Genomic DNA, 27,806 nt, shown 5'->3' with positions numbered 1-27,806 from the left:
AATGTGTATGAGTGCCCTGATAGACAAGCATTGCTGCTCTGCTCCCAAGGCAAACTTCTCACTGCTTAGTCCATCTCCTCCTGGTGTGAAATGAACCTCTCCTATTGGCTGACAGCAGTGCAATGAAAGCTAGGTTGTTCTCTCGCACGAAGCTGCTGGTGTAACTGAGAAGTCATTGTTTGGAGAGGGGGCAGCTCAGCAATAGATATTCCTTGGAGTAAAGGCTTGTCTTGATGTAAGTATTCTTTCCCTGTGTGTCTGTGATACAGTTTTGGCTTCTCTCTCCCTCTGACCCAGGGGCATTAGGCACAGACTGGGTTCCTGTATGGGCTCATCTGATGCTGCGTGTTTCCAGCTTTCCTTTCCCTAAGCACCGATGGTATGAGCAGTGAAGATAAGTTTCCCTTTTAGCATCTAATGACTTGTAGCCTTTGTGAATTCTTCCTGACTGAGCTGCTTAACATTGGTCAGCTATTCCTGGTCATGGCAAATCCCTGCGGGGAATAGAAGTGTTTCATTATTAGCACATTTGCCAGTTGCATCGGAATCATTTATGTAATGATGTCTATCTGAGCTGGGATTAATGTAGAAAGAGCCCCAAAATATGCAAGAAGCCTGGGTTGGAATGATATAAATTGGGGATGCCCATCAGGTGGCCCTCCAGCTGTTGTTGTAGCTGTTGTTACATAATATGACAGTGATATGTCTTTGTACTACTCACCAACGTTTCTTCACCCCAAACCAGACCTGATGACTATGTTTGAATTGTTAATACAACAGTCAACGTTCAGCCTCCCTGAAACAGGCATTTGAGCCATTAGTCTGCCCCTGGTAACTTTAATAGCAATGTTTACATTTTATAAATCAGGAAGTGTGCTCTTTTTATGGGGAAGCGTGCAGTTGTGCTCTCTAGAGTAGCCAACCATCCCCTACCCCATGGGAGAGGAAGGTGCAAAGTGCAAGGGAAGGGGGGGGCAAAAAGCCTAGCAATGCCCCGCATCCCCAACAACCTCAAGGTGACCACACAACATCATGACCACTTATACAGATTTGTTGATTAAACCCTGGTGGCTATAAGTGTTACTCTGTGACTCCCAAATGTAGACAAGATTCTTATATAGCTTGTTTTTATATTGCCAATTAAACTCAATATATGGTTCCCTTTAACAACTTTGGCAACCTAGCCTTGTCTGTTGCCCCTATTTTAACCTCAGTTAGAATCCAAGGTTCTATGCTGAGCTTCCTCTAATGATGATAACTGTGTGGCACACCGTTAAGGGTTTTACAGAACTAATGTGAATATTTCCCCCTTGGTGCGCTAGTATGGAACAGGACAGAGCTGCAGATATGTGCTTGAAGCTTCCAGAATCCTCCCCCATAGTGAGCGGGATGGGTTAATAACACAGTGTGTTTATTTTCTATGCAGCTCTGCAAGGTGTAACGGCAGTCTGTCATATGATACAGGTATATCGCCCAAGTCAGGTGGTGCTTTGCAGAGCAGCAGGCAATGCTATTCTACAGCAACATGCAGTGTAGATTGTACATTATTGTCTCCCTTGTGTTTAAATTAACAGAAAATGACAATGTCATGTGTAAACACTATAGGTTTGTGCAGTGTATGCCATCTTTGGGCAACCTGTGGCCCTTCTGATGCTGTTAAACTACACACGCAGAATATCACAAATATACAAATATAAATTCTGTGCTTCATGATCCGGATCCTAGTGTGATTCAGCTGACATTGATGAAAGTTGCCTTCCTTGCTGGCAACTAGGTTCCTCAGTCTCTGAAACTAATAACATGGCTACAGAAGTGGACTAGTGGTTGCCAAATTGTATTTGAAAGTCTTCCTTTGTTAAGGAACAACAAAATAGGTGGGGGGGGCACATCTACATTGCACTTATTTGGTAAGGTTGGATGTGATGCCTCCTGTTCAGGAAAAATACCAGCCTTCCTTTATGTGTTAATTCTGCCCTAATAATAACATCAGCTTTTAACCTGCCTTTAAATCCATACCTCCATATGTAATAAAAGGCACTATGTATGCCCAGGAGCAGTAACCCATGGCAACCAAGAAGAAGTTTACTTTTAAACAGGTGACCAATAAAATTCTACCTGCTGATTGGTTGTTATAGGTTACTGCTCCTGGGCAAACTTAGTGCCTTTTATTACATATCTCCAATAGTGTATTGTATCTGCCATATTTAGGGCTATTCATAGTGGTACTCTATCTAATAAAGTATTTTGTTTATTCTATTGAGTGCTCTATATGGTGGGGACCAGGGAGGAAACCTTCCACCCATGCATCTTTGTGCTGACCTGGGGAAGGGTTTAGGAAGGGTGCCCTTAGTGGAGTGTTCTGGGAATCTCATGAATAGTGAGGAGAAGAATTTGTATCCATAGCTGCCTGCAAGCATGTGTAGAGACAAAGATTTAGGAACTACCTGGGTCCAGAAGAGATTGCCTTACGTGTAGATCAGGGCTGTGTGTAAGGTACTAGGTTCCTTAGATGTTGTAGGACTGAGGGCAGTTTGACACCTGAGGCTGGTTTCTCAAATAAATGAATTGCCCCCTCCCTGAGAATTAACCAGCACCCATATAGCTGCAGCATTTGACATTATAATATAACATTCCAATAATTATATTGTGAAAATTCAGAATGGCTGTATCTATCTTATCTAAATGAGTAAAGGCAATGGCACTGATATTTAAGAGCACAGAAGGCAATGCAAAATAGCCCAATATCCCCCCTTCACTGGAAATCACTCCTGCCCCCAAGCTGCTAAAAATCACTATATGCAAAACACCTCAAACCACAACCATCTGCCATTGCCCTAAGGATTGTGACACCACTTGGCCCTACTGTTTTAGTTTGCTGTACCGGGGTACAAGATCACGCCACCCCCTCTGCCAAGGAAGCTGTTTCTTGATGCCATAGTCAGACACTACTTATTGGGCCTGTGAGGGGGCTTTCAACTTTCCTTTTTGGGCTTCCGTGTAATTTAAATACCAGGCCCTACAGTATTTTAGATCTCAGTCCCAACCTGCCTGTAGAAATGCTCCCGCTGTAATATATTTGCAGTATTCATATTCCCTTAGAGATCTCTAGAATGGTACTGCATGTATAGGGGTTGAAAGGGGTTGTTCACCTTTAAATTAACCTTTAGTATGACATAGACAGTAAAGTTCAGAGAATGTTTGCAATTGGTTTTTATTTTTTATGGTTTTTACTTATTTAGCTTTCTGTCCAGCAGCTCTCCAGTTTGGAATTTATCAGCTATCTGGTTACTAGGGTCTTGTTTACCTTTGCAGCCAGGCAGTGGTTTGAATGAGAGACTGGAATAAGTATAGTAGAGGGATGGAATAAGAACACAAGTAATACAAAGTAACAATAAAAATAAAACTGTATGCTCACAAAGAAAAATTTTTGCCTTCAGGGGTCAGTGACCCCACTTGAAAACTGGAAAGATGTAGAAGAGGACAGAAAATAACTCAAAAACTATAAGGATACGGATAAGGAAGACCAATTGCTAGGAATGGACCATCCTATAACATACTAAAAGCTAACTTAAAGTGAACCACCCCTTTAAAGGTAACCTGGCTTTCATGTCGTGTCTGGATTACTGATGCCACAATTAACAATTCCCCTACAAACCCTAGCCCAGCAGAACATGTAACTAAACCCACTGAACCTACAGTAACCTCATATGATACCGGACAACCCAACGCATTTTACTTTTCGTGTTCCAAAGAGTGAGATTGAATGAAGTTCAGATGGGGTTCTGCGGAGACCAAATGATAATTTATACCAACTGAAATGCAAGAATCTGTGATAAACTATGAATTTTAAAAAGGATCAGTGGGCAGAACACATATTAAATTAGGTTTGCTTTTTTTAAAGTTAAATCTATGACATATCTTGTTGCTGCTTTTCGTGTCACCTTGCTGCTAGTCAGCAAGATCTCCATATGTACTGTGGCACCATGGGTTCTCTTACAGCACAGGAACTGGCACCTTTGAATTTGTGAAAAAAAAAAAGAGCATTTATTTATACTACAGTACAGGTACGGGATCTGTTATCCGGAAACCTATTATACAGAAAGCTCTAAATTATGGGAAGACCATCTCTCATAGACTCCATTTTAATCAAATAATTCACATTTTTAAAAATGATTCCCTTTTCTCTGTAATAATAAAACAGTGCCTTGTACTTGATCCCAACTAAGATATAATTAATGCTTTATTGAGGCAAAAAATCCAATTGCGGTTAATTAATGTTTAAATGAACATTTGGTATGGAGATCCAAATTACAGAAAGAGCCCTTATCCCAAACATATGAATAACAGGTCCCATAGCTGTATTAGTAAAAGTGGCACTAAGCTAGGAATGAAACTATAGTTTTTATAAACAAGCTGCTGTGTAGCAATGGGGGCAGCCATTTAGATACAGGATACACAGTAGATAACAGGATAGATTTGTAGTATCCACTGTTAACAGTTCAGGGAAAAAATACATTATAATTTTATTACTTCAAAACACTTTAATTTTTTAGCAATTCAATGCAAATCAGATGCAGTTTGTTGTGTGCACCCGAATCATGCTGCAGTGACTGATGCAGGCCATTGTGGGAACCCCGGAGCTACTGCCTGGTTGAGAGGTGGCAGTAGGAAAAATCTAAATCAATGGAGGGCACACTAGCGCAGGTAAGAAAAGCTTATATAAAGCTGAGTAAGGTGCATATAGCCCAAAAGCACCCTCACATAAGGCAACTTCAAATAAACAATATTTCTAAAATATATAGATATTATTATATCTATAATATATATTTCTGTATAGAAACACGTTGGCATTGCCAAAAAGAAATCTCTTTATCGACAAGAATAGATAGTTTTACAAATTTGCTCAGCATAAATAATGTATGCCTATACAATTGGTTTATCAGTGACATACATACCACCCAAATGTGATCCAGACAAAAGAAATACAAGGAAGCGGATACACTAGCCTACAAATGAGAATTACCCTTATGTTTCAGTGTAAAGCCTCCCTCAAGGGGAATTCTGAGAGGTGGCAGTAGCTCCAGATTTCCCCCAGCGCCAATAGGTGCAACAGTATAAAGTCATGTAAAGCAGGAGGAAGGCAGCAGAGTGCAACGATATAAAAGTGCAAAGAGAACACGTTGACTCGTGCTGACGCAAATCAGATGCAATTTCTCTGGAAAAGTCAAGTTGGCGTCACTTCTAGGACACTAACAAATCAAAATGACATGTGAGTCTGATTCTTTAGGGGCAAGTCTGCTGTGTCTTTTGGTGCAGCCTGCACTGGGAACCCTGGCACTCCAAACCTCCAAGGTTCCCCTGTGGCAATAGATGCACCTGAATTCAGAGAAGGAGGATGGCAGTAGTGCCTCTAACAACTATATGGCAGTTCAATTCATTCAGATTCATTCAAGCTTTGTTATCGTGACTTTCCTTGAGCCAGGTTGGAGCTGCAGAGTGCCATTGAGCCCTATGGGAGACTTTCCTTGGGCCGGGTTGGAGCTGCAGAGTGCCATTGAGCCCTATGGGAGGCTTTCCTTGGGCCGGGTTGGAGCTGCAGAGTGCCATTGAGCCCTATGGGAGGCTTTCCTTGGGCCGGGTTGGAGCTGCAGAGTGCCATTGAGCCCTATGGGAGGCTTTCCTTGGGCCGGGTTGGAGCTGCAGAGTGCCATTGAGCCCTATGGGAGGCTTTCCTTGGGCCGGGTTGGAGCTGCAGAGTGCCATTGAGCCCTATGGGAGACTTTCCTTGGGCCGGGTTGGAGCTGCAGAGTGCCATTGAGCCCTATGGGAGACTTTCCTTGGGCCGGGTTGGAGCTGCAGAGTGCCATTGAGCCCTATGGGAGAATTTCCTTGGGCCAGGTTGGAGCTGCAGAGTGCCATTGATTCCTATGGGAGGCTTCCAAAATCATGCACAGAACGATCAAAGTTCGGTCCGAAAATTTCAGATCGCCAATACAATATTATCGTGACTAATACGATTTTTTCGTAAGCATTTTCGTGATATTTGCGATCTTCAGAAATTATCGTATGCAATCTGAATTTTTCCCATTTGGGATTCAAACTCGTGATTTCATAAATGTGCCCCTAAGTGTGGATTGGCTGCCTACTACATGCAAAATATTTCTGTCCTGTTCACTAGGGTGTTGCTGCATTTCTTGCCTGCCAAAACACTAATATGAGATGTCTAACAATACTATTTTGTCATAGGTTGCATCTTTGGTTTACGATGGAGGCAAACATCATGGAACCTGCAGCATCTGAGATCATGGCCTGAAGAAATGGTGCTGCCCAGTATGTTAAACATACAGCTTTTCTGGTGGGAAATGACATGAACAGTTATTGCCTTGCCAGCAGCACACAAACTCTGTATTTGTTCAATCTCAGCCTTGACCAAGCCCTAGAATCCATATGACTTGCTCCCAGGCCAGCATGCCATGGCACAAGCTTTTGAAATGGATGACAGTGAGATGACCGATGCTAATTTTCCCAGGGGTTCCAGAAGAGACTCTCATACAGCTTCCCGGTACTTATTTCGTAAGCAGAACAGACAGGGTAATGGCCTACCTAAAGGGCTCCGAACCACGTCTCCAATGGGAAGAGTCATTCTGATAAACTCCCCTTTAGAAGGTAAGTTGCACTCCATGTTTCCTTTGCTTAAAGTATTTTAATTACTTTATATTGCTGACATTCCACCTACACTAGCTGTTTATCTGTACAGCATTGTCAGTATTGTGAGTGCACATCACACTGCTCATTACATAACCTATGGCACCAAACCTTGCCCCTATCATTGAGCATTTACATTAACTTTCAAATGTGATTCTTTCAGGGATCTGGGGCATAAGTATCATTAACCCCTTAGGCCATTTCAATCTTATTATATTTTGTCCTTGCAGCTCACAGTGATGAAAGTGATTCAATCCTTGCTATCACAGTGGAGAAAAGCCGTGATGGAAAACTGGGATTCAGTGTCCGTGGAGGCTCAGAACACGGGCTTGGAATATTTGTTAGTAAAGTGGAAGAAGAAAGCACTGCCGGTAAGGGAATACAGATGCTCACCCAAGAAAGAAATTCCTTCCTCCTGTTATCATACCCCTAGATTTTTAAATTGTGATGTTGGGGCCTATGGCGCAAGGAGTGTGTCAGAATACCCCTATCTGCAAGTATTACTAAATGATATTCTATCACAACCATGTCTGCAATAGGCATACGCTATACTGTTTCAAGTATGTCAACACCTGCCTTTCAAAAAACAAAGGGTATTAATATGTAGTTGGTCCTATCTTTGCTGCCACCTATTATTCTGGTAATGATATCCACTAAATGGACTATTGGGATTTGCAGTCATCCAAGTGTATGAGGTTGGGGGCTGATGTTGGGTGATCATTTCTGGCTTACATCTGCATTCCAATTCATGCCATAGTTGTACAGCTGGATTGGGGCCTAAGCTCTGTGCAGGGCAATGCAAAAGGGTCTTTCCCAAACTGTAGCCTGAAAGATCACAGAGTTTTCAAGACTGACATTGTATGATTTGGTAGTATCTGTGTCAGCAATGGGAAAAATTTTCTTTAGTGTCAACCTTTTAATCCTAAACCAGTAGATGTTTTCTCTACAAAAAGCCACCTGCCTATGGGGATCAGCTATACTATATCATGAACACCATCTACATGTCTTCCAAGTGTGAGCTACCATGCAACATATTGTTTTTGTTTAACAGAAGAAGCAGGTTTGTGTGTTGGAGATAAGATTGCGGAGGTAAATGGCATAAGTCTAGAGAACATCACCATGGGAAGTGCTGTCAAAGTTCTTACTGGGAATAACCGCCTTCGAATGATGGTGAGACGTATGGGAAAAGTGCCAGGGATTAAATTCTCCAGAGAAAAGACCACATGGTAAGCAGAGCCACGCTCTCCACTCTTATTCTGCTCGCCATTGTCAGCTGTTCTAGGTAACCAAAAATCACAATGTAAGGCCTCAATGGGCCAAAGAGAGCGTGTCAGGTTAACTGAAGTAAGGCCGTATCCAATTACAGGACAATACCAGGTCAAATGTAATTTTATTTTTAAGCTTCTCAGTGATCAATATTGTTAGATGTAAACAATCTTAACGCACCCTAGAAACCATCATGCTGCTCAACATTTGTGTACAGTATAACATAAGGGTAGAGGTGCATATATTTGGCTTTATGTCCAAGGCTCTAAAGCAAGCGCCCAGCTCATCCAGGATCTGCAATCCTCCCCATTCTGTTCTCATTTCCTGTAGACCAATGACCTGTAAGACCTGTTACTTCTACTGTATCAGTAACAAATGTGTAGTATGGCATTTTGGGAAATTAATGCTTACCACCTGGGAAAGAAAACCCTATAAGATGAAAGTAAATGCATTTTATATAAATATTATCTATTAGTGTGTTGGTAACTCTTCCACCAATCTGTGCCATGTTTGGCTGCTCACTGCAGTGCTTAAGTTATATCTCCATATCTGTACTGCCAATGCACCTGCCCTACAAGTACCTCTCAGGTGAACCCAGGCCAACTTCAGGGTTCTTGCACTTCCGCTGATCTTTCTCAGTGGGATCCCTTTCACATGGTGTGTATCACTAGGGCTCATCAGACTTACTATGTTCCTTAATGTAGTTCAGACTGCCCTTTGTTGCTCCCTCACTCTTGCCCTTATTCACTAATAACAGGGTTGTCAAAAAAAGATCATATGTGGTACTCCAAGGAATTTGATTGGGCCTCCTTTGTATGGCTTTATTATATATAATATTAGCTGGGCAGAGAAGCAGCCCATTACAAGTGAACAGGTTGAACATTGGGTCCCTATCATTGCAGGCTCCCATCTTCTAACCAAAATAGGATTAGAAAAGTTTAGTTAATTTTGGCAGAACTGAATGTCTATCACATGCTTTGCATTGAACTGATATGGCCATACGCTGACATGAGCTATTGATTTCCTCTAAGGGTGGATGTACTGAATAAGAGACTGATCGTAGAAAAGGGTAGCTCCACGCCGTCAGACAGCAGCTCAGAAGATGGAATGAGAAGAATCGTGCACCTATACACATCTTCTGATGACACCTGTTGGGGCTTCAATATCAGAGGAGGGAAAGAATTTGGACTTGGTATTTTTGTTTCCAAGTAAGTTCAAATCCTCAGCATTTTCTTTACTCTGCTATGGAGAGAAACGTGGGCTTGCAAAGGTTCCTTTTGGTTTTATTTCCACATGTGATGTAAAATGTACTTTAACGTGCAGTTTGCTTAAAAAAGAGTAGTTTGCCTTAACCTATTTTGTATAATTGTGTTAGTATTTTGTGACATTTATTTGCATTTATTTGTGTTTTTTAAATTCTGCAAATCTCAGATATGGAATTTAAATGGTCAGTTGTGTGATAGACATAATTACTCTACATTAAGGAAACTTAATGGGGTTCTCTGCAGTGGCACTGAGCACAGCTATATATTGAAGTGCAAGGAGCACATGTTGACACAAGAAGCTGTAATGAATGGTACTGTTTTTGCCCAACTGACTACAGGCAATTTAGCATGACCCCAGCTGCGCTTGTGGTAAATGATTCCTACTGTATATAGGAGAGGGTTTAAAGAAATAAAAGCAATAAAACATAACAATAAAATTCAGTAGACATGTGGGTACAGTGACCTGAGAGCTAGATAGTATCTGTACTTGAAGACTAAAAAACCATAATAATTAAAAAACAGACTAAATCAACATCAGCATCATTTATTGATATAGCAGCAGGACTTTGCTTAATCATTTATAATACCTGATGTATTAAGTACAAATTGGCATCAGTTTTGGTAAATCACAAGCAAGTTGCAGCAATATGGCTACACTCACAATTGCCCATGGCATCAATAACAGCATTAGTGTCCCATTCACTTGGCACTAGTTAGTTGTGTCCATGCACTCAGCCTGCTAGAGGAACCCTGCAACTGATATTTCCATGGTTTCCTAGCATCAGTGTGAGCAATTGCGCACAGTTTATCAAAGCAGGTAAATTTTGCTTTGCCGCAAGTTGCTAGGAGCATGTGTGAATAACATCAGTCTCTCAGTTTTGCATCCATTCTAGCATATTCGCACATTGCTAAATGAGCCCTTATATTGAAACAAAAGAGGATGGGAACAGATCCCAGGGATAAGCGCTAAGAAACATGGTTGAAACACAATGTATTTTCCCTTTATTGGTAGAGTTGATCCAGGAGGAATAGCAGAAGAGAAGGGTATTAGAGTGGGAGATCAAGTCCTTGCAGCCAATGGAGTCAACTTCGAAGACATAAGCCATAGCAAGGCAGTGGAAGTGCTAAAGGGTCTGACTCATATCATGCTAACTATAAAGGTATGTAATATGCATGTAACACTGGGAAGTATGATAGTTATTGTTATGCAAGAGGCTTTAGTATAAAAGACATTCTAGCCAAGACACTTTCAGGCTAAAATGGTTACAGGTGGATTCATTAGCTGATCACTAGAATCATTTGATCAATGACCAATTTTGACTGCTTGTTGACAGATATAGATAGGAAGGCTGTGACTGAAGTGTTAACCCTTCAAGAAACTGGTACAAAATCAGCTGTAGTAATGTACTCAGTATGAAGTTTATTGTATGAAAACATACATAGGGCAACAAAGCAAAGCAAAACTGTGTGCTTGGCCACGTCAGCTTGAAGATTGTCAGGGTAAGATTTGGATTCACTCTGTCTTTAATGCCTTGAGAGTGACTGTTCGGAATAGGGAATGTGAATTTTGCACCACAGGGCAGCCTTAATGAGAAAGTCTGACAACCCCAAAAAAGCTTATGTGAATTTATGAGGAGAGGCTGTTAATTTAATCAAGTGGGATTCATCAGGTCTGGACTTGGATTCATAATAGGCCCCGGCATTCCAAGTACACAGAGAAACACAGCCCCCACAGGCCCAATAAATAGAGACTGTCTGTGGCATCTTACAGCCCCTCTGGCATTTGAACCCATGAGCCAGTGATACTGCTTTTTCAAAAGTGTAACTAGGCCTGCCAAAAGTCACCCTATATTTGGTTATAGCCAATTTGGGTAGACAAGTTTGAACCAGCTCATAAACCACATGTAGTTGTGCCCTCAAATATTACGTTTGTGTCAGGTGGGACATAAGTTCTTTAATTTGTATGCATGTAATTTGATTGACACAACCTGGGTGCTGAGATGTCTGTAGTACAGTACTATTTTGCTCTTCTGCACATCATCATGAAGTTAGTGCCTTATTCAGATAAGCAGGTACAAACCAGTGTATTGATGCTACATGCAAAGCAGTTTGGGCAGAACGATCAGTGTATAGCCATTCAACATACTTGCATACATTCTTGCACCCAGTGGCTGCACCTGGAATATTAAGTGATGCCCTCTATAAGGAAAATGCCAACCAGGGCGACCAGAACTAGGTGCAGACAGAAGAGACAGGTGCCTAGGGCACAATGATGGTGGTGGTTGTTCTGTCTGTCTATCCCTAGTCTGTGCCCTCGTCCCCTCACCACCCGCTCATCATTTACCCTTGTTTGCATGTACTGGGGGGGTGCCAACCACTGTTGCCAACTACCTGATCCCTATATCTCAGCATGCCACCACACTATTTAATGGTTACCCAGGCAGCTGCCTAAGTTACACTAAGTAGTGAAAGACAGGAGATGCTCAGCGGTAAATTATTTTCTGCTAATTACCTCAGCACCACAGTGAATAAACGAGCCTCACGCTGCTGGTTTCCTCTTAAGGCAAGGCAGGGTCACTTACTTAAGGCTATGCATATACGGTTTCATCGGTGAAGAGCAATATATTATTTATTGAAAAAGCACTATCAGGTTTTACTTTCAGCGATGCCCATTTTAATATGCAGAAGCGTTTATCTCTCGAGTTTTTATATCCCTCATTGCAATGATATTTTGTAGGAAACAGCCATGTACCCGGCCTACAAGGAAATGATCGCAGAGTATTGTTGGTTCAGTAAATGTAAGTACTGTAATATTAATGCTGTGCGCCATTGGCCCTCGCTTGTGGTTAGAGGGAAATCCCAGGACACCGATATCCCTTTACAGAATGCGTGTTGCTCAGATAGGGTTTCTCTTGCATTTTTTTGGAGGAAATCTTGATAGTGCCTCTGAATTCTTAAAAGGAACAAAATGTTTAAAAATAAATTGTTCTTGTTCCTTTAACAAGAGCAGATGAAGTTTAAACTATTTGAAAAGAGAAAGGACAAAAGAGCTTAAAAATTGGCATGGCCAAGTAATACAGGAGATGCAAAAACCTCTTCAAAATCTGCCATGATATATAGATACAGGTATGGGATCCAGTATCCATAAACCCGTTATCCCATAGACTCTCTCTCTGTAATAAGAAAACAGTACCTTGTACTAACTATGATATAATGAATCATTATTGGAGAAAGAACAATCCTTTTGGGTTTATTTGTTTTTATTGTTTTAAATATGTTTTAGTAGATTTAAGTTATGGAGATCGAAATGACAGAAAGACCCCTTATCCTGAAAACCTCAGGTCCTGAGCATTCTGGATAACAGGTCCCATACCTGTATGTGTGTATATATATAGGCCTCTTCACTGTGTGTGTCATTGTCAGGACTATACTTTGTGACAAACAGGATACCCTTATGCCCTATTGCTATTAGCCGCAGGCCCTGATAATACTGCCCCTGTTTGTCTGGTTCTTAAATGGTCTAATAAAGTTTTTTTCTAGTCATCTCTGCTTTTTTTTGATCTGTGTATGTTTTCTATTTTAGTGTCCAATGGCCAACTTCAGCAACTCTCTCAAGCCTCTGAAACCAGTTCCTCTGCTTCTTCTTATTCATCTGGAGCCCCGTTAAACCCAATAAATGGATATCATCAAGCTCTTATCTCTAGCCCGGCACTGTATGAGCCTGGAATGGTGGATATAGGCATTTCTACAGATATGTTTGCTGATGAGAATTTGTTGGGAAGAGCAGAAACAGCCATACAAACAGACATTAATATGCTTCCATCTGGGCTCACAGATCTTGATGGAACTCCCAGGTTAGGAAGACCTATATCTGAGACCAAGAGAACTGTGCATCCTACAGTGCTTCTGAGGGATACCGCCATAAGAACAGAGAGTTTTCTTGAATCACAACACAAGAAGAAGCAGAAAAGGGGTTCTAATGAGGAATATTCTAGGTCAGATTCTTTGAAAACAGCACTACTGTTGGCACTAAGCAAACCGCGAAAGCCTATCAAACGATCTCAGAGTTACCTAACTGTATGTGGTGAGTTCTTAAAAATAGCACATGGCTAACAATATAATTGGATTATGCAAATGATGCAATGCACCCTTAAGTTTAAAGTGTTTTGTAAATAAGAGGAGCCAGTTGGTTTGAGAATTTGTAGGGTAAGGCCTCAAATACTCCACACAGGTTCAACGTTCAGAAAGAAGTAAATGAAAGTGAAGTATGGACCATTTGTATCAGCCTGGCCCAGTATCAGCCAGTATTGTTCCATGTTGTTAGTCCATGTTGGGTCATGTGTTTGGCCACTTTCTTAACTCATGTGTCAGTCGAGCTTTAAGATGCCCCTGAGACATGGTTGTTTGACATTTATATGGCCAAATTACCCACAGATCAAGTGCTTCAACTGTTGGGTCAAATGCCCAGACCTGTCTGCATGTGGCCAGTATTACTTGAAAATGACAGACTTTTAATTTTTAAAGCTGTAATTTGTATTATATACAGGAATGTTATTTAGTCTCTTATCATTTGACTTCTAAAAATGTTGATTTTTGTGAGAGCTTGAGAATTAACGTAGACCTGGATGTTGCACTGGATATAAACATATTTGCAATGTGCCCCTGAACTTCATGCACCCTGTCCGGCCATATTGGGGTTTATTGCTTTTTGGCCCACACCACTGTAATAGCAGATTAGGGGTTAGTCTTATCCCAGATATAGGTAGTATATTATATACTGTATGCTCTGTTATATCAAAAATCAAAGGGGAGCTTCAGATTCCCAGCGCCGGATTTCTAAATGGGGCGCCCCGAGGCCGCCCCCATTTGGCACCCCCCGCCGTGGGAGCGCGCATGCGCGAACAACCTCCTCCTCCCCCGCATGTGCCAAAGTTAAAACAAAATTTGAAAATTTGCGTGCAGCGTGTCGGCATGCCGCCCCTATGTTTATGCTGCCCTAGGCCCGGGCCTTTGTGGCCTCGCCACAAATCCGGGCCTGCAGATTCCCAGCGCACTTGAAATCTTATACAGTACCTGGTCAATTTTTTTCCAATTTTTTTAACCCATCTAGCCATGGGGTAAGGGAGGTAGAAAAAAAGTACCATGGTTATGGTCTTTCCATAATTTGAATCTCCATACCTTGGATGGCTTTTTAGCAAGTGAGGGAATACAGGGTTATGGGAGATAGCTCTTAGTACAAGTTGATCCAGGGACTGGTCCGATTGCGGCAAATAAGAGGCATCAGATGGGGCTCTTGCCTTCCTCTGGATCAACTAGCAATTAGGCAGGTTATATATAGGAATAAAGGTTTAACTTGATGGACGTGTGTCTTTTTTCAAGCTAACTTACTATGTTACCTTAAGTCTAATAAAAAAAATCATTTAAACATTAAAATAAACCCAATATGATTGTTTTGCCACCAATAAGGATTAATTAGATCTTAGTTGAGATTACGTACAAGATACTGTTTTATTATTACAAAGAAAATTGAAATACTTTTGAAAAAATCAATTATTTGCTTAAATAGAATCTATGGCATTGGAACTTTCTGAATAACAGGTTTTCAGGTAACAGATCCCATACCTGTATATATTTTGCTTTGGTTACTTTGTTTTTAAGCAATTGCTTCACATTTACAGCAGTAAAGGTCATGGTTTATAGGTTGGCTGACCTGAGATAAACAGGGTGTAATATTATTACGCAGTGTCACCATGTGACCACCATCTCTTTGTATGTATGTATATATCTATTTATAAAGCGCTACTTACTGTATGTACGCAGCGCTGTACAGTAGAATACATTAATACAACCAGGGGGTTATTAAGATAATAATAGATAAATACAAAGTAGAACAATAAATACAAGATACAGTTGCAATAAGTAAAGAATCAAAGATACAAGAGGATGGAGGTCCCTGCCCCGTAGAGCTTACAATCTCTTTAAATAGAATTTTAGTTTTCAGGCCCTTTTTTGCACTTTGCACCCTGTCCAGCCATCAGTAAATAACTCCATATCTGCTTTGTACATTTAATCAGCAATCTAAACACATTAATACTGGTTAAACTATTTGTAGTTGCTGCACTGTAAATTATAAAATACACTGTCAAATATAAGGTCTTGAGAAAGGTTCTAGACGTGGACAGAAACTGATTTCCTTTTATTTATGAATAATAAAAGTTACGTTTTTATTGGGAGGTATTCCCCTATCTGTATCCATTTTTGTATATTATTATAGTATTGGCCTAGATAGCACCTGGGTTAAATAATCCCTTTTTCCTGTATTTGGTGTGCTTGTTTGTTTTTTTTGACTATATAAACAGGCCTTATATTAATGATGGCTATTTGCCCACTCAATTTACAGAAGCCAAGAAGAACAAAAAGACAGAGAAACGTGCAGCTGCAGAAAGTGGCGTCACCTTAAAACGTTCAAAAACGTTTATGAATGTCTTTTTTAAAGGCAGCCGAAGCAAGCAAAATGGGGAGGCCATGACGCCAGAAGCACAGAGAAGGGCTAAATCTCAGCCACAAAAGGACCAAGAAAAAGGTGCAACGATAATACATGATAACTTATGTCAGTCTGCAGTCAGTGAGCTGAAATGTTTCATCCTGAGTCCTTGTCCCTGTATACTGTAGATCAGTAATGATTAGTAATGCTTTAAATGTAATACTGAAAGGTGCTTTTTAGCTAAATATATTGGATTTATTTGCAAAGGTTAGGGTTGCCACCTACCCAGTAAAGCACCAGCTAGGGCTGGCACAGTAATGCAAATTTACTGGCAATGTATTTGTTGGTAAATCTGTATTGCCCCATAAATCCCCCCTTTTCTGGCTCTCCACTGCCAATCACCCTTAATAACTACGGGCCAGCTTCTGCTCCACCTATAACCCTGCCTTTCCCCCACCCAGCCTGCAATTTCCCCTGCCCCTTGCATCATAACCCCACCCCAAAATGACATCCCAACCCACCCATTATTAATTGAAAAAGGTGGCAACCCTAAAAAAGGTAGGCTGGGGCACCCACTACTGCAGTGTAAGAGCTCCACTTAATGGGTGTGTCTGAAATAAAGTGAGTAGAGGACGCAGCTACCTACCTACAGTAACTGCAAGCAACATATTTTAACGCATTATGGCGGCAGAAAGAATACAGCTCAGTAGTTGTGGGAGATGGGTCACTGTTGGCAGGGAGGGGACATGGGGTAGGCAGAAGAGGCATCTGCCTAGGGTGCAACGATGTCCCGCTCCCTTGTCATTGGCCCCCCTGCTTGTCATTGCGCCAGAAAGGGCTGTTGGCACAAAAGCAGAATACATAATTATATAGGGGCAGCTATGGATGCAGGTGACTGTCACTTTGATATTCATGCTCTTTTTGTTCCCCCAATGTAAGGTCCAGCCATGCAGCCAGATAACTGCATCCTTACTTATTTATTTCATTCTGTTTATTTTAAACAGGTTGTTATCTGCCCAGTATAAGTGAAATGCAGAATAGGAAACACTAGGAAAGGTTTATATGGGTGACCCTAGTGTAGGAGGATCGCCAAATATTGTAAGCAATGCTACTTTCTGTAACACACAGTAACATGGCTACTTTTAGCTCTGCTGATCCTGTCATTGCTAAGGAGGGTTTAGCAACCAATCCAATTTGTTTTTTTGGTAATCTGATCCAATAGCTGAGCTGATGTAACTAAAACAACGTTTACCTTAGATAAACTTGACTTGGGGACATGTTAGGGCTCTGGCACATGGGGAGATTAGTCGCCCGCGACAAATCTCCCTGTTCGCGGGCGACTAATCTCCCCGAACTACCATCCCACCGGCGAAAATGTAAGTCGCTGGTGGGATGGCACACGCTGCGCAGGCGATTTCGGCAAATTGCCGAAGTTGCCTCGCGATTTCGGCAAAATGCCGACATCGCCAAACATCGAATCCTTAAACATGGAAACAAACAAATTCTAAATTTTTGCTTTACTACTAAAATATTGCCCTATTGCTTGTTGACCATGGGCACCGTGTAGGTGGAGGCTCCCATAATGCCTACAGGCATCCATGTTCAGAACTTGCCTCCAAGCCAGAAATGTAAAAATGGGCACCTACTTAAGGCCACTGGGAACCACATTAAAGGGGGCAGGGAGCAAAATTTTGCTCACGAGCCACTTGTTGGGAATCACTACAGAACGCATTAGAACTGTATAGGCTTCATGAATTAATGTTTCATCAAAAATTTCATTTTCTAGAGGATCTTTCTCAGTGTTTTATTCTAATTCTTTCTCCAGTTAATATTGTTCAAAAGTTTATGACCAGAAGCTTGAAAAGGGGTAATGTATTTTTACAATGCCTGACATTTATTCTCCTGTGTGGCATCATACCTGGGAACATTGCTGGGCTGAGCACTGCCGGGGGGGGTGGAGCTTAAAGAGAGAGAAGTCAACCTTTACATTATCTTTTAATAGGTTATAGACTGGCCATTTCTTAGCAACTTTTCATCTGGTCTTCAATAAATTAACTTCCTGTCCTGCTGTTTTCCCAATTTTGGATTTAAAATGCTATCTACATTGCCAAACTCCAAATGAAAAGTCGCTAATAATAGGTTACTCTGCAACCTATCAAACATAATAGTGAGATTAACTGTTCCATACCTGCAATTCCCCACTCTCCTACCTACCTAGAGCCATAACTATGTGCTGGGATAAGGGTGTCACCCCTACATCCCCCCCACCCAAAGATTTGAGAAAGGGAATAGTCACGGTGGGTCTCAGCCCAGAAAGAGACCTTGCCCTGAGGCAAAGCTAAATGGTTCCTAGATACGTGTGGATCAGTATCTCATATGAAGATGCACGTAAAAAACTTGTATTTGTTTAATTGATTTTGATTTGCATTGCTGAGCTTACTGGTTCTATGCAAAATAATATCTAATTTACAATATATATAAATAGAAAATTATTGAGCAAAATAATAAATGGAATTGAAAATATATCTATAAATAGAAAATAATTGACTTTGTTGATGATATTAGAACATCTTAAACATCTGGAAACACTATTTAAATTGGCCACTATACTGTATACTGTCCTTGCAAGGTATTTTCAGTCTCTAGATGTATCTGCTGTGCATCTTTATGGTCATGCTGGATCATGCAGTGCTGTGGCTTTGCTTTGGGTGTTCTTTTTTCTTCTGATGGTATGGGATCCCTTATCCAGAAAGCTGTTATCTGTAAAGCTCTGAATTATGGCAAGGCCATCTCCCATATGCTCCATTTTAAGCAAATATTTTACATTTTTAGAACCTTGATTGTAGAAAAACAATCCCATTGTGTTTATTTCATGATTAATGTTTTCTAGCAGGCTCCAGATATGGTGATCAGAATTATGGAAAGATCCATAATCTGGTGAACCCCAGGTCCCAAGCATTCTGGATGATAGGTCCCATACCTGTATGTATATAAATAAATATACTTTATATAATCTAGAAATTATATTGTTATCACTACTGTCTACAACAAGGATGTCCAATATCAAGGGTAAGTAATCCAATATCAACTGTAATGAAAGCCATATCTACCATAAAGCCACCCATGGGCCTGTGCCTGGGGCAGCCCACAGTGTTTATATGGTAAATAGAAACATTCCTACATATAACATAAATATACCATATAACATAATTATACCATATAACATAATTATACCATGGTGGTGCTCCTGACTCTCTGTTTGGGTATCCCTTTCCCACAACATTCTCACACTTTTTTTCATGATAAAGTAAATTTCTGTTTATTTAATTACTGTTAGTAAGGTGCAATAGTTTTAACTTCTCTACCTTTATAGTAGTGGAATTGGAATTGAGCAAATGTATTATCTTTATTTTAAAGTCTTGCTGAATTAAAAAAAAATGTTCCCATAGGGAAAGATCGTCGGCCTTTTTTCTTTGGAACACAAAGGGACCTGAATGCAATTTATAATGGAGACATGCAATTGTCACTGGAAGACAGGTTGGCTGTTACCGAAGACATGGCCTTAAAACTACTCAACAAAGATGAGGTTGCGGCTGTACTGCGCCACTGCAGAAGGGTAAGCATCTAAGAACTTTAGGCCTGGGTCTCACATCTGATTATGTTAAATCCATTGAGGATCCAGTTACTGTTATGGTTTAGGGCCTGGGGCAGGTATATACTGAAAGCCGATGATTCCTTGTGTCAGAAAAGCACTATGGGACAGACTTAATTCAGTGAAAAATGTTATGTCATGGTTTATTATGTGAAAACCAATGGACAAGAAAAAACAATCTCCATATTCAGTTGCGTTTTTTTCCTATAGACTTCAATAGAGTTTTCACGTGATAAACTTTGAGATACGTGCCACCCAGGTAAGGTGCAGCTTTTCCTAACAAATGTCTTAGGTGACACCATCTTCCACAGCCATAGGTAGAGTTGCCACCTAGCCAGCTAGGGCCAGTGCTGGTATAGCACATTTACCAGAAATATACCTGCTGGTAAATCTGTATGGCTTGCAACCTTACCTATAAATCCCTCCCTTCCCTGTCTCTCTCCATGTCCGATCTGCCCCACTCATTTCCCTGCCCCACCTGCCCATTTCCCCGCCCCATATGCCCTTGCAGCCACCTAGCCCACCCATGACGTCAACACTCACCCCTAAGTGATGTCACTGCCCACCACCCAAACCCAAAGGCCAGTATTTTCAAGAAAAATAAGTTATATAGAAAGCTGTAGGTCGAAGCCTACAATTTGTCACTTCTTAACACATTCACATCCTTTTTCTTTTTCCCTTTCCACAATTCTTAACAAACTTTGTTAACACAGAACGATTGTAATATGAATAAAACAGGTCCAACAGGTCCCTTACAAGGGTAGTTGTGGAACTTGGTGGTTTGTCAGTGGTTATTTAAAGATGGGTCCAACAGGAATTCTGAGACATTTCAAGTAGGTGCAGATCCAGAAAACACATGTTGCACCATTAAGTAGATATACAAATGAAGCACTTTATTAGGCAAAAATATCATCTTATATCCAGCTGGAATCCTACAGGCCAGATGCGACCCTCTGGGAAGATTTATTACCGCTTTGACTGGTAAAGTTCTCTACTATATTTTTTGTATGAGACATGTGTTATATTGGTTTATTATTATTACATGCCAAGATCTGGACAGAAATATAAGGTTATGCTTTGTTCTCAAAAGAGAGATAACGAGATAACAGTGAACAATATCACATTTATTTGGGAAACAATACAAATGGGCACTGAACTGTATGTTGGATTGTAGAATATGGGTCCTACACCAGCATTACCATATAGACTTCTGCGGCTCCAGGCAGCTGTGCATTCCACTGTTAAATAACTAATGCCCCCCCTGTTAAATAAATCATCTTTAGGGTATAACTTCCCCTTGAGTTCTTTATTTGTTGCAGTGTTTAATTAATAGTATTCCACTGCCTGTCTTACAAAACATGGCTCAACACTGAAGGTCAGAAGAATGTTTTCAGGTAACGTCTGCTACAAAGAACTGGGCTGACTGACTGATAACATCCCCTATTCTTCTGCATGAATGGTGGTGATTAGAGGCACAATTAATATTTTAATGGAATACTGTTACTTATGGAATTGCTGCCCAACCACCACAGGTAACAACAGGACATGAGCGCATACACAAGTTGTTTCTGACACGCACCGTATCAGGGGGATTGACATCCCTTAAATAGACAATAGTAAAAAAGTGATTTTGACGTAGAGAGACCTATGGCTGATGCCTTTTCTTCTTTACCTTTACACTGACCCTGGAATCTGTGTGTTTAAATTAAATATGTATCTGCCCACAGCATAAATGAAGTGTGGGAATCTTTATAGACTGCAGTAATGGCTAGAACTGCTGAAATGCCAAGTTTCAGTCACTAGGGGGCACTAAGGTATAAGCATTAAAAAATACATTTCTTTCAAATCAGCCATATTTAATACAGATTATCAAATAGCTGAAACACGATATTCTGATAACTGTGCCAAGCTATTTATACAGCATAAATTATTGATTAATATACAGTATTTTAGTTTTGTGACGCCTCTACTCTTTAATATTTTAACCTACCTCAAACAGGCCCTGTTATTAGTTCATGAGTTCTATAGGCATTTTCTCAGCACTGCAGAATGTTATACAGGCATGGGATCTAGAAACCTGTTATCCAGAAAGTTCTGAATTAGAGGAAGGCCATCTCACATTGAGTCCATTTAAAGCAAAATTCTAGTTATGTCTGTGAAGGTTCTCAGTTATCCAGGTCATGGCAAATCTGTAATAATAAGTCAAATCAACTGGACTTGCTGTATTTTTCTTGAAGATGTTTCGCTAGTCATTCAACTGTCTTTTTCAATTCTGACTCTCATGTAAGAAAGCCAGTTAATACAGCAAGTCCAGTTGATTTGACTTATTACTAGAGATACAAATTTCTAGTTTTACTATTTATTTCCTTTTTCTCTGTAATAATAACAGTACCTTGTACATGATGGTATCTAAGCTGCATTTGAGGCCTAAGATGATGTAACTAGGGTAGTACCTGGGTGGCCCAAACATGTATTGCTTATTCCATGGATACTTTGAACTCGTACCAGAGACATTTCTGCCCCCCCCCCCCCCAAAAGCCAATAAACATGTCAAGAAAGCCCAGGATTTGTTTGGAAATGGTATGAGAAAGGCAGAGCAGAGAAAGTGCTGAATGGGAGATTCTGACATTAAGCAAAGGATCTATTTATACAGAGACCTTGATAGTTCAAAATAGCTCCTGGTATTTTAAATACACAAAGGCCCAAACAGCCCTCCATTTGTGGCATTTGTAAGTGCTGATCTGTGACAGCTTACAGCAGCCCTTCTGGCATTTCCCAGAGTTTCCAGATTTCCAGTCAGGCCAGTAGTACACCAGGTTTTCTAATGTTTCCGGTGAAATATTTTGGAACGGGTTGTTTAGAACATTGTCTGTTAGAGTCCTCTTATATGAAAAACAGAAGGCAGGGAGCACTCACCAGGATAGGTCCCGCGTATACAGTGTCCCGTGCTGACACATCCAAAGAACGCCCCCGATCCAGGCGTAATACGAAACAACAAAAATAGATATGGTAGGATGGAGCACGCCAAGACTACTGTGATAGTAAAAATAAAATATTTATCCTTTATTTGTCGCTTCCATTAAAAACATATTACAAATATAGCAGAACTGAAACTCCCCAGCTTGACGCGTTTCGTGGCTCAAAGCCACTTCATCAGAAGCTTCTGATGAAGTGGCTTTGAGCCACGAAACATGTCAAGCTGGGGAGTTTCAGTTCTGCTATATTTGTAATATGTTTTTAATGGAAGCGACAAATAAAGGATAAATATTTTATTTTTACTATCACAGTAGTCCTGGCGTGCTCCATCCTACCATATCTATTTTTGTTGGTCCTCTTATATGAATCTGCCAAAGTTGGATGGTTGTAGATTAGTAATGTGTGGGGCAGTTTATCCATGGCTTGGGCAGGATCAGGTTGACACAGTGAACTACACGTGGGTCACAGGCATGTGGCGGATCTAAAAGTTCTTACTGACCAATCACTTCTGGTGTCATCTTCAGTCTGTGCTAATGATGTCTCCAGACTGGATGCCCTGCCCCATTCAATGATGTGTCTGCAAATACCCTGCCTAACCCTGACGTCACTGTAGGGGGGAGCAGGGCAGGTTCATGTAGGTAGTAAGTGCTGCCAAATGTTGGGCCGAGTTAGATCAGATAGATCAAATAGTTAGAGTTGGCATGGGTTAAAGAATTTCTGACCAACACATCATTATTGTGTGTAAAAAGGTATCTTTTTGTTATACACCTTTTACTAAGAGATGAACTGAGCATGACATTGTGCCAAGTAAGGAATATAGGCACCCTTCTCTTCAATGTAACATTTTAACTTCATTCCTGAATATCATTTTCTTCACATTATGGGAGCAATTTATTAATCAAAACACGGTTGAAGGCACAGAACCTTTTTAATATCACAAAGATCCGAAAAAAGATATTGAATCAGCTGTGGTTGTTCAATGAATGAGTGTAGAGCAGGCAGCAAATGGAAGCCAGAGTCTACTGGTGGTTGGATCTGCTATGGTTCCTCAGCACTGTGGGTCAGTCCTGGCAGCTGAAAGGGACAAACACATTAATGAATTAGTAAAGTGCTGAATGTCTTTTATAAGGGATGTGAGCATGTCCATTTATTTAATGGCCTCTCTTCACAGTACATTCAGGAAGGTGGGATTGAAGATCTGGTGAGACCTCTGCTAGCAATTTTGGACCGCCCAGAAAAGCTTTTACTTTTACGAGACATACGGTACGTTATTTCAATATTACACAGTCTGTTATGTGCCCAAAAGTACCATTATAGGCAGTAGTTTGTAATGTGCAGGGCATTGTACATTGAAATAGCACAATGAAATCACAAATAAGAAAATATAAACTGAGACCAAATATAGAGCGTGTAGGCAAAATAACTGAACTACTACTCATGTGATATCATTTGGGGATTGGTAGATAATTGTTATAGATTGCTTAGATAATATTGACTGAAATGAACAGCCAGTAAGAATGTTTTCTTTATTTTTGTCTTTTAGAGCTTTAATCACTCTCACTGATCTTGGCAGATTTGACAGCATGGTTATTCCTCTCGAGATGGAAGCTTATGATACCCTAAAAAGCCGATCTGGTAGGGGTCACTGATAATAGAAAGTCAGGTTGTGTTCATTTCACAAAAATTACTCTTCCAAAATATTTTTAAAACCTAGATAGTTGATTATCCTGGCCCATAACTTCCAACAGTCTGTTTGGTTGGATAACCCTAAGACATTAAAAGGGGCTCATTAGAAAGTGGGTGGAAATCTCAGTGCAAATGTAACTTTGTGCATTTTGATAGATAAGGATTTTGCTTAAGAATGCCCTGTGAATTCTGTATGGTAATTCATTATTATTTTATATATATACAACATATTTCCCTAAGGTTTAAGGGACTGGCAGCCTATATAAGCCCCAGCTTTTAGGCCACTGGGATCAATATCCAAGGGGTTGGTGAGCAACATGTTGCTCAGAAACCATTGGTTGGGGATCATTGCAATTGCCATATTTATTGGGCTGCTGTGGGCTGTTTGGGCCTCTTTGTACTTGAAATGCCAGGGCCTATTTTGAATCCCAGTCCAGACCTGATTATACCCTCTACTGAGAAATTGCTATAAATATTATATAGAATAGTACACTCACCTAGGCTTTGCTCTTTTGCTGGAAGTTCAGTGTGAAAGCTTGGGCAAGTAATCAGAGCCCACAATAATAAAATATCTTGAAACAGATGGCAGTGGGCAATTGAAGCACCTTTGCCCTTCTTTCTGGTCCCCTTCTATGTACAACCACCATCTTAATAATCATTTTGTTAGAGTGACCTATCGATCATGCGCTGCCCAACAAGTTTGTATTATGATCCTTCGCCGGTTATATTTTCACACCACACACCTTTTTTTTAATCTCTACGACTAGCATGCAAAATAATAAATATATATTAGTATATATATATATATATATATATATATATATATATAGTATAAAAAAGACCAGCAACTCCGGGATTTCTTGTGAAAAATCAAAACATATATTCAAAGTAGCATTAACAGCCGACGTAACGTTTCGGTCCCCATCGGGACCTTTCTCAGGGCCCCCCGATAGGGACCGAAACGTTACGTCGGCTGTTTATGCTACTTTGAATATATGTTTTGATTTTTCACAAGAAATCCCGGAGTTGCTGGTCTTTTTTATACTATTGGAACCTTTTACCGAGCACCCGAGGTATGTTATGTAGCGGTGTGCCATATATATATGTACTGTATGTATGTATATATATGTATGTATGTATATTAATAAGCTGGATTCATTTTCACAAATTTAAAAATTGTATTATTTACAGTGACAGCCATCTCAGTGACCTCTCCTGCACTCAGACCTGCTACTCACAGTGACACGCTGCCCAAGAAACATCTGGTCACACCGGTTCCAGGTTGGTTAAAGTCTTCTAACCTATAGCATGGAGGTTATGGAGAAATGGGGAAAAGTAATGTTTATAAATACATTATTCTGCATTTGGTCTCTATAGAAATGTAGTGCAGTAAGCTGCAGCAAAAATGCACTAACCAAAGTAGGGCCTGTTGTCTTCTTCAGTTCTGTTTGGTGCCCTCTGATGCACTGCAGTGTTTGAGGTTTTAGTCTAAACAGTTTTATAACGTATTACCCCCTTTTTCATTCCAGATTACAGAGGAGCCTTCCATCTGAAACCTGTGGATGATTCAGAAAATGAAAAAATGCTAGCAACAGAAATGGCAAGGTTAAAGGTCCCGGACACAAAGGACGGCAGGCGGACAATTGCTAAAAGCTTTACCCCACTTGAAGATGTGCCAGTTGATTCCTACAGTGAGCAAAGTGTAGCTTCTAAACAGTCTTCCCCCACGCCGGTAAGGCCAAATTGGCTCCTTACAGAACCCACAAAAGTGTCTTCTGATGCAGTATTTAAAGAAGATATATCCTTGTCTTCCAAAAATAAAAAGGAGGAAAAAAGCAAAAATGGTGCATTCCAAACTCTAAGAGCCACTCGCAGTAAATCGAAAGAAAGAAAAGATGATGCCTATTCCGTAGTCAATAAATCCAAGAAATCTAGACCACTCTTGTCTCAAATATTTGGGGGTGTTTCTCTAAGTCCATCGAACATTGATATTAAGCTAAAACCTATAAAAAAGGAGATCAGATCGGAACAGACAGATCACTCTGAACAAAATGGCCACCTTGAGAAAGAAGAGGAGTGTGATGTGGCAACTGTCACCGTTTCAAAACTGAAGCAGTCATTAGGTACGTTTACTTTGCAGGCCATCTGTTGTCTTTTAAACATTCACTAAACAGTAACCTACTTGAGGTGAAGGCTGCAACTGCTTTGGTCAGTCCTATATGGATAAATGTTTTATTCAGTGTAACTTTCACTGAAAGCCATGGGTGCAAGTGTAATCTGACCAGCTGGATGAATTAATGAGATAAATCTGGTCCCAACAGTGTAAGGTTCCTGAGGGTGTGTCAGTTGTGCTACTCACATGTAAACCAAGATGCTGGACCTTTTCAGTAGCACCTCCTATAGTGAGGTAGAGCCAGCTCAATGTGAATTACAGCCTACAGTGTTTTGTATGTCCCATTCCCTGCATGGGGTCACAGAGTTAATAACTCACTGAAATCAATACAAAGCTTGTTTTTGAAAAGCTGGCCAATAAATGTTACCTGCCGATTGCTTGATATAGGCTTCCAGAGCTGAGCAAAAACAACTGATACTTTTATTACATTGCTCCCGTAGAGAAAACTGAGGTAATGAGAGAACAAGCACAAGGGAAAATCCTTGATCAGTCCACATACTACAGCAAAATGTAAATGCAAATACTGCTCCTGAGCTATCATATGTTATTGTTACAGGCATCAGCATTTCAGGTGGCATTGAATGCAAAGTTCAACCCATGGTTAAAATAGAGAAGATATTTCCAGGAGGTGCTGCCTCTCTCAGTGATGTTCTTCAGGTAAAAATCACATCATTGTTTTTCTTGCAGGAAACAGGACCTGCTGGGATTGTTCCCCTTGATATGCCAATGTAAGATGTTGGTCATTAGAGTTGTATGTGTTGGGTGCTAAGCCTTACTTTGGTGTCCAACCATGGGCTAGCCACGGTGTTGCCAAGTTCCAGAGGGTGCCAGATGAGGCTGGGGGCTTTGTTTGACCTGACTGCACAACACGGAGGCCTAGAAGGAGAAGGAAGTGGAAGAGAGGAGAAATGTTTGGATAGGAAAAAAATATGTGCTTTTGAGGTGAAAGCAGTGTGAAAGAATAAGGAGGGAGGAAGAGTTGGGGAGCATGAAAGTATAGAGAGAAATGGGAAGGTGCCGTGACCAAGAAGAGTTTTCTAGATTTCTGTATGTCTTTATCTAACAAAAAAGCAATGCCTACAATATTTAGAACGTGATTTCATGCTAGGGCTCCATCCAATATAGGAACTGCTCATGCCGACCCCCCGTGGTGCCACATTTAATCATGTGTCTGCAAACTGCCTCTACTCCATTGATCTGCTGACATCAGTTGCTTTGGCTAGTACCTATTTCAGCTTCTGCACTAATATAAATCCTGCCCTGTCAATAATATGCAGCAATAATAATAATCAATGACTCCGGAGACAGAATTAAGTCTGACTGTGCATTAATGATAGAACAGATATTTACTCGATTTCGCTCTAGTTGCAGGTTTGGCCTACAAACAATATCTGTTTCCTTCTTGCTTCAATGCACCATAAACCTTTTCTAATTTCATCATTTACACCCTCATTTTTATTAGAAGCCTTAAAAATTATTATTGTTAAATGCATTCGCCAGCAGAGAAAATGTGCCCCCCCCCCCCTCCCCAGACGTTCAGCGTTTTTGTCTGTTACGGGAAGCATGTAAGTTTAATTACTTCGCCTGGTTTATGAAGCA

General features: G+C 40.6%; 1 protein-coding gene across 2 annotated transcripts in view; it reads left to right on the top strand.

Moving 5' to 3' along the window:
• Positions 1–128: 128 nt before the first annotated feature.
• pdzd7 (PDZ domain containing 7) overlaps positions 129–27,806 on the top strand; it is a 31,691-nt gene continuing 4,013 nt past the window's right edge. The window contains exons 1-16 of one of the 2 annotated variants that reach the window (XM_031906428.1): positions 129–235; positions 6,247–6,666; positions 6,936–7,076; positions 7,757–7,931; positions 9,003–9,179; positions 10,249–10,396; positions 11,974–12,034; positions 12,820–13,320; positions 15,637–15,819; positions 17,546–17,587; positions 19,170–19,336; positions 23,520–23,611; positions 23,892–23,983; positions 25,226–25,315; positions 25,564–26,157; positions 26,764–26,864. In XM_031906428.1, coding sequence (XP_031762288.1) covers positions 6,474–6,666; positions 6,936–7,076; positions 7,757–7,931; positions 9,003–9,179; positions 10,249–10,396; positions 11,974–12,034; positions 12,820–13,320; positions 15,637–15,819; positions 17,546–17,587; positions 19,170–19,336; positions 23,520–23,611; positions 23,892–23,983; positions 25,226–25,315; positions 25,564–26,157; positions 26,764–26,864 — 2,757 coding nt within the window. In that variant the 5' untranslated portion in view covers positions 129–235; positions 6,247–6,473. The remainder of the gene's footprint in view (positions 236–6,246; positions 6,667–6,935; positions 7,077–7,756; positions 7,932–9,002; positions 9,180–10,248; positions 10,397–11,973; positions 12,035–12,819; positions 13,321–15,636; positions 15,820–17,545; positions 17,588–19,169; positions 19,337–23,519; positions 23,612–23,891; positions 23,984–25,225; positions 25,316–25,563; positions 26,158–26,763; positions 26,865–27,806) is intronic. The other variant, XM_031906429.1, reaches the window with a different exon arrangement.

The sequence above is a fragment of the Xenopus tropicalis genome, chromosome 7 (genome assembly GCF_000004195.4).
Source record: "Xenopus tropicalis strain Nigerian chromosome 7, UCB_Xtro_10.0, whole genome shotgun sequence".
Taxonomy (NCBI): Eukaryota; Metazoa; Chordata; class Amphibia; order Anura; family Pipidae; genus Xenopus; species Xenopus tropicalis.
This window is presented reverse-complemented; position numbering and strand designations above follow the sequence as displayed.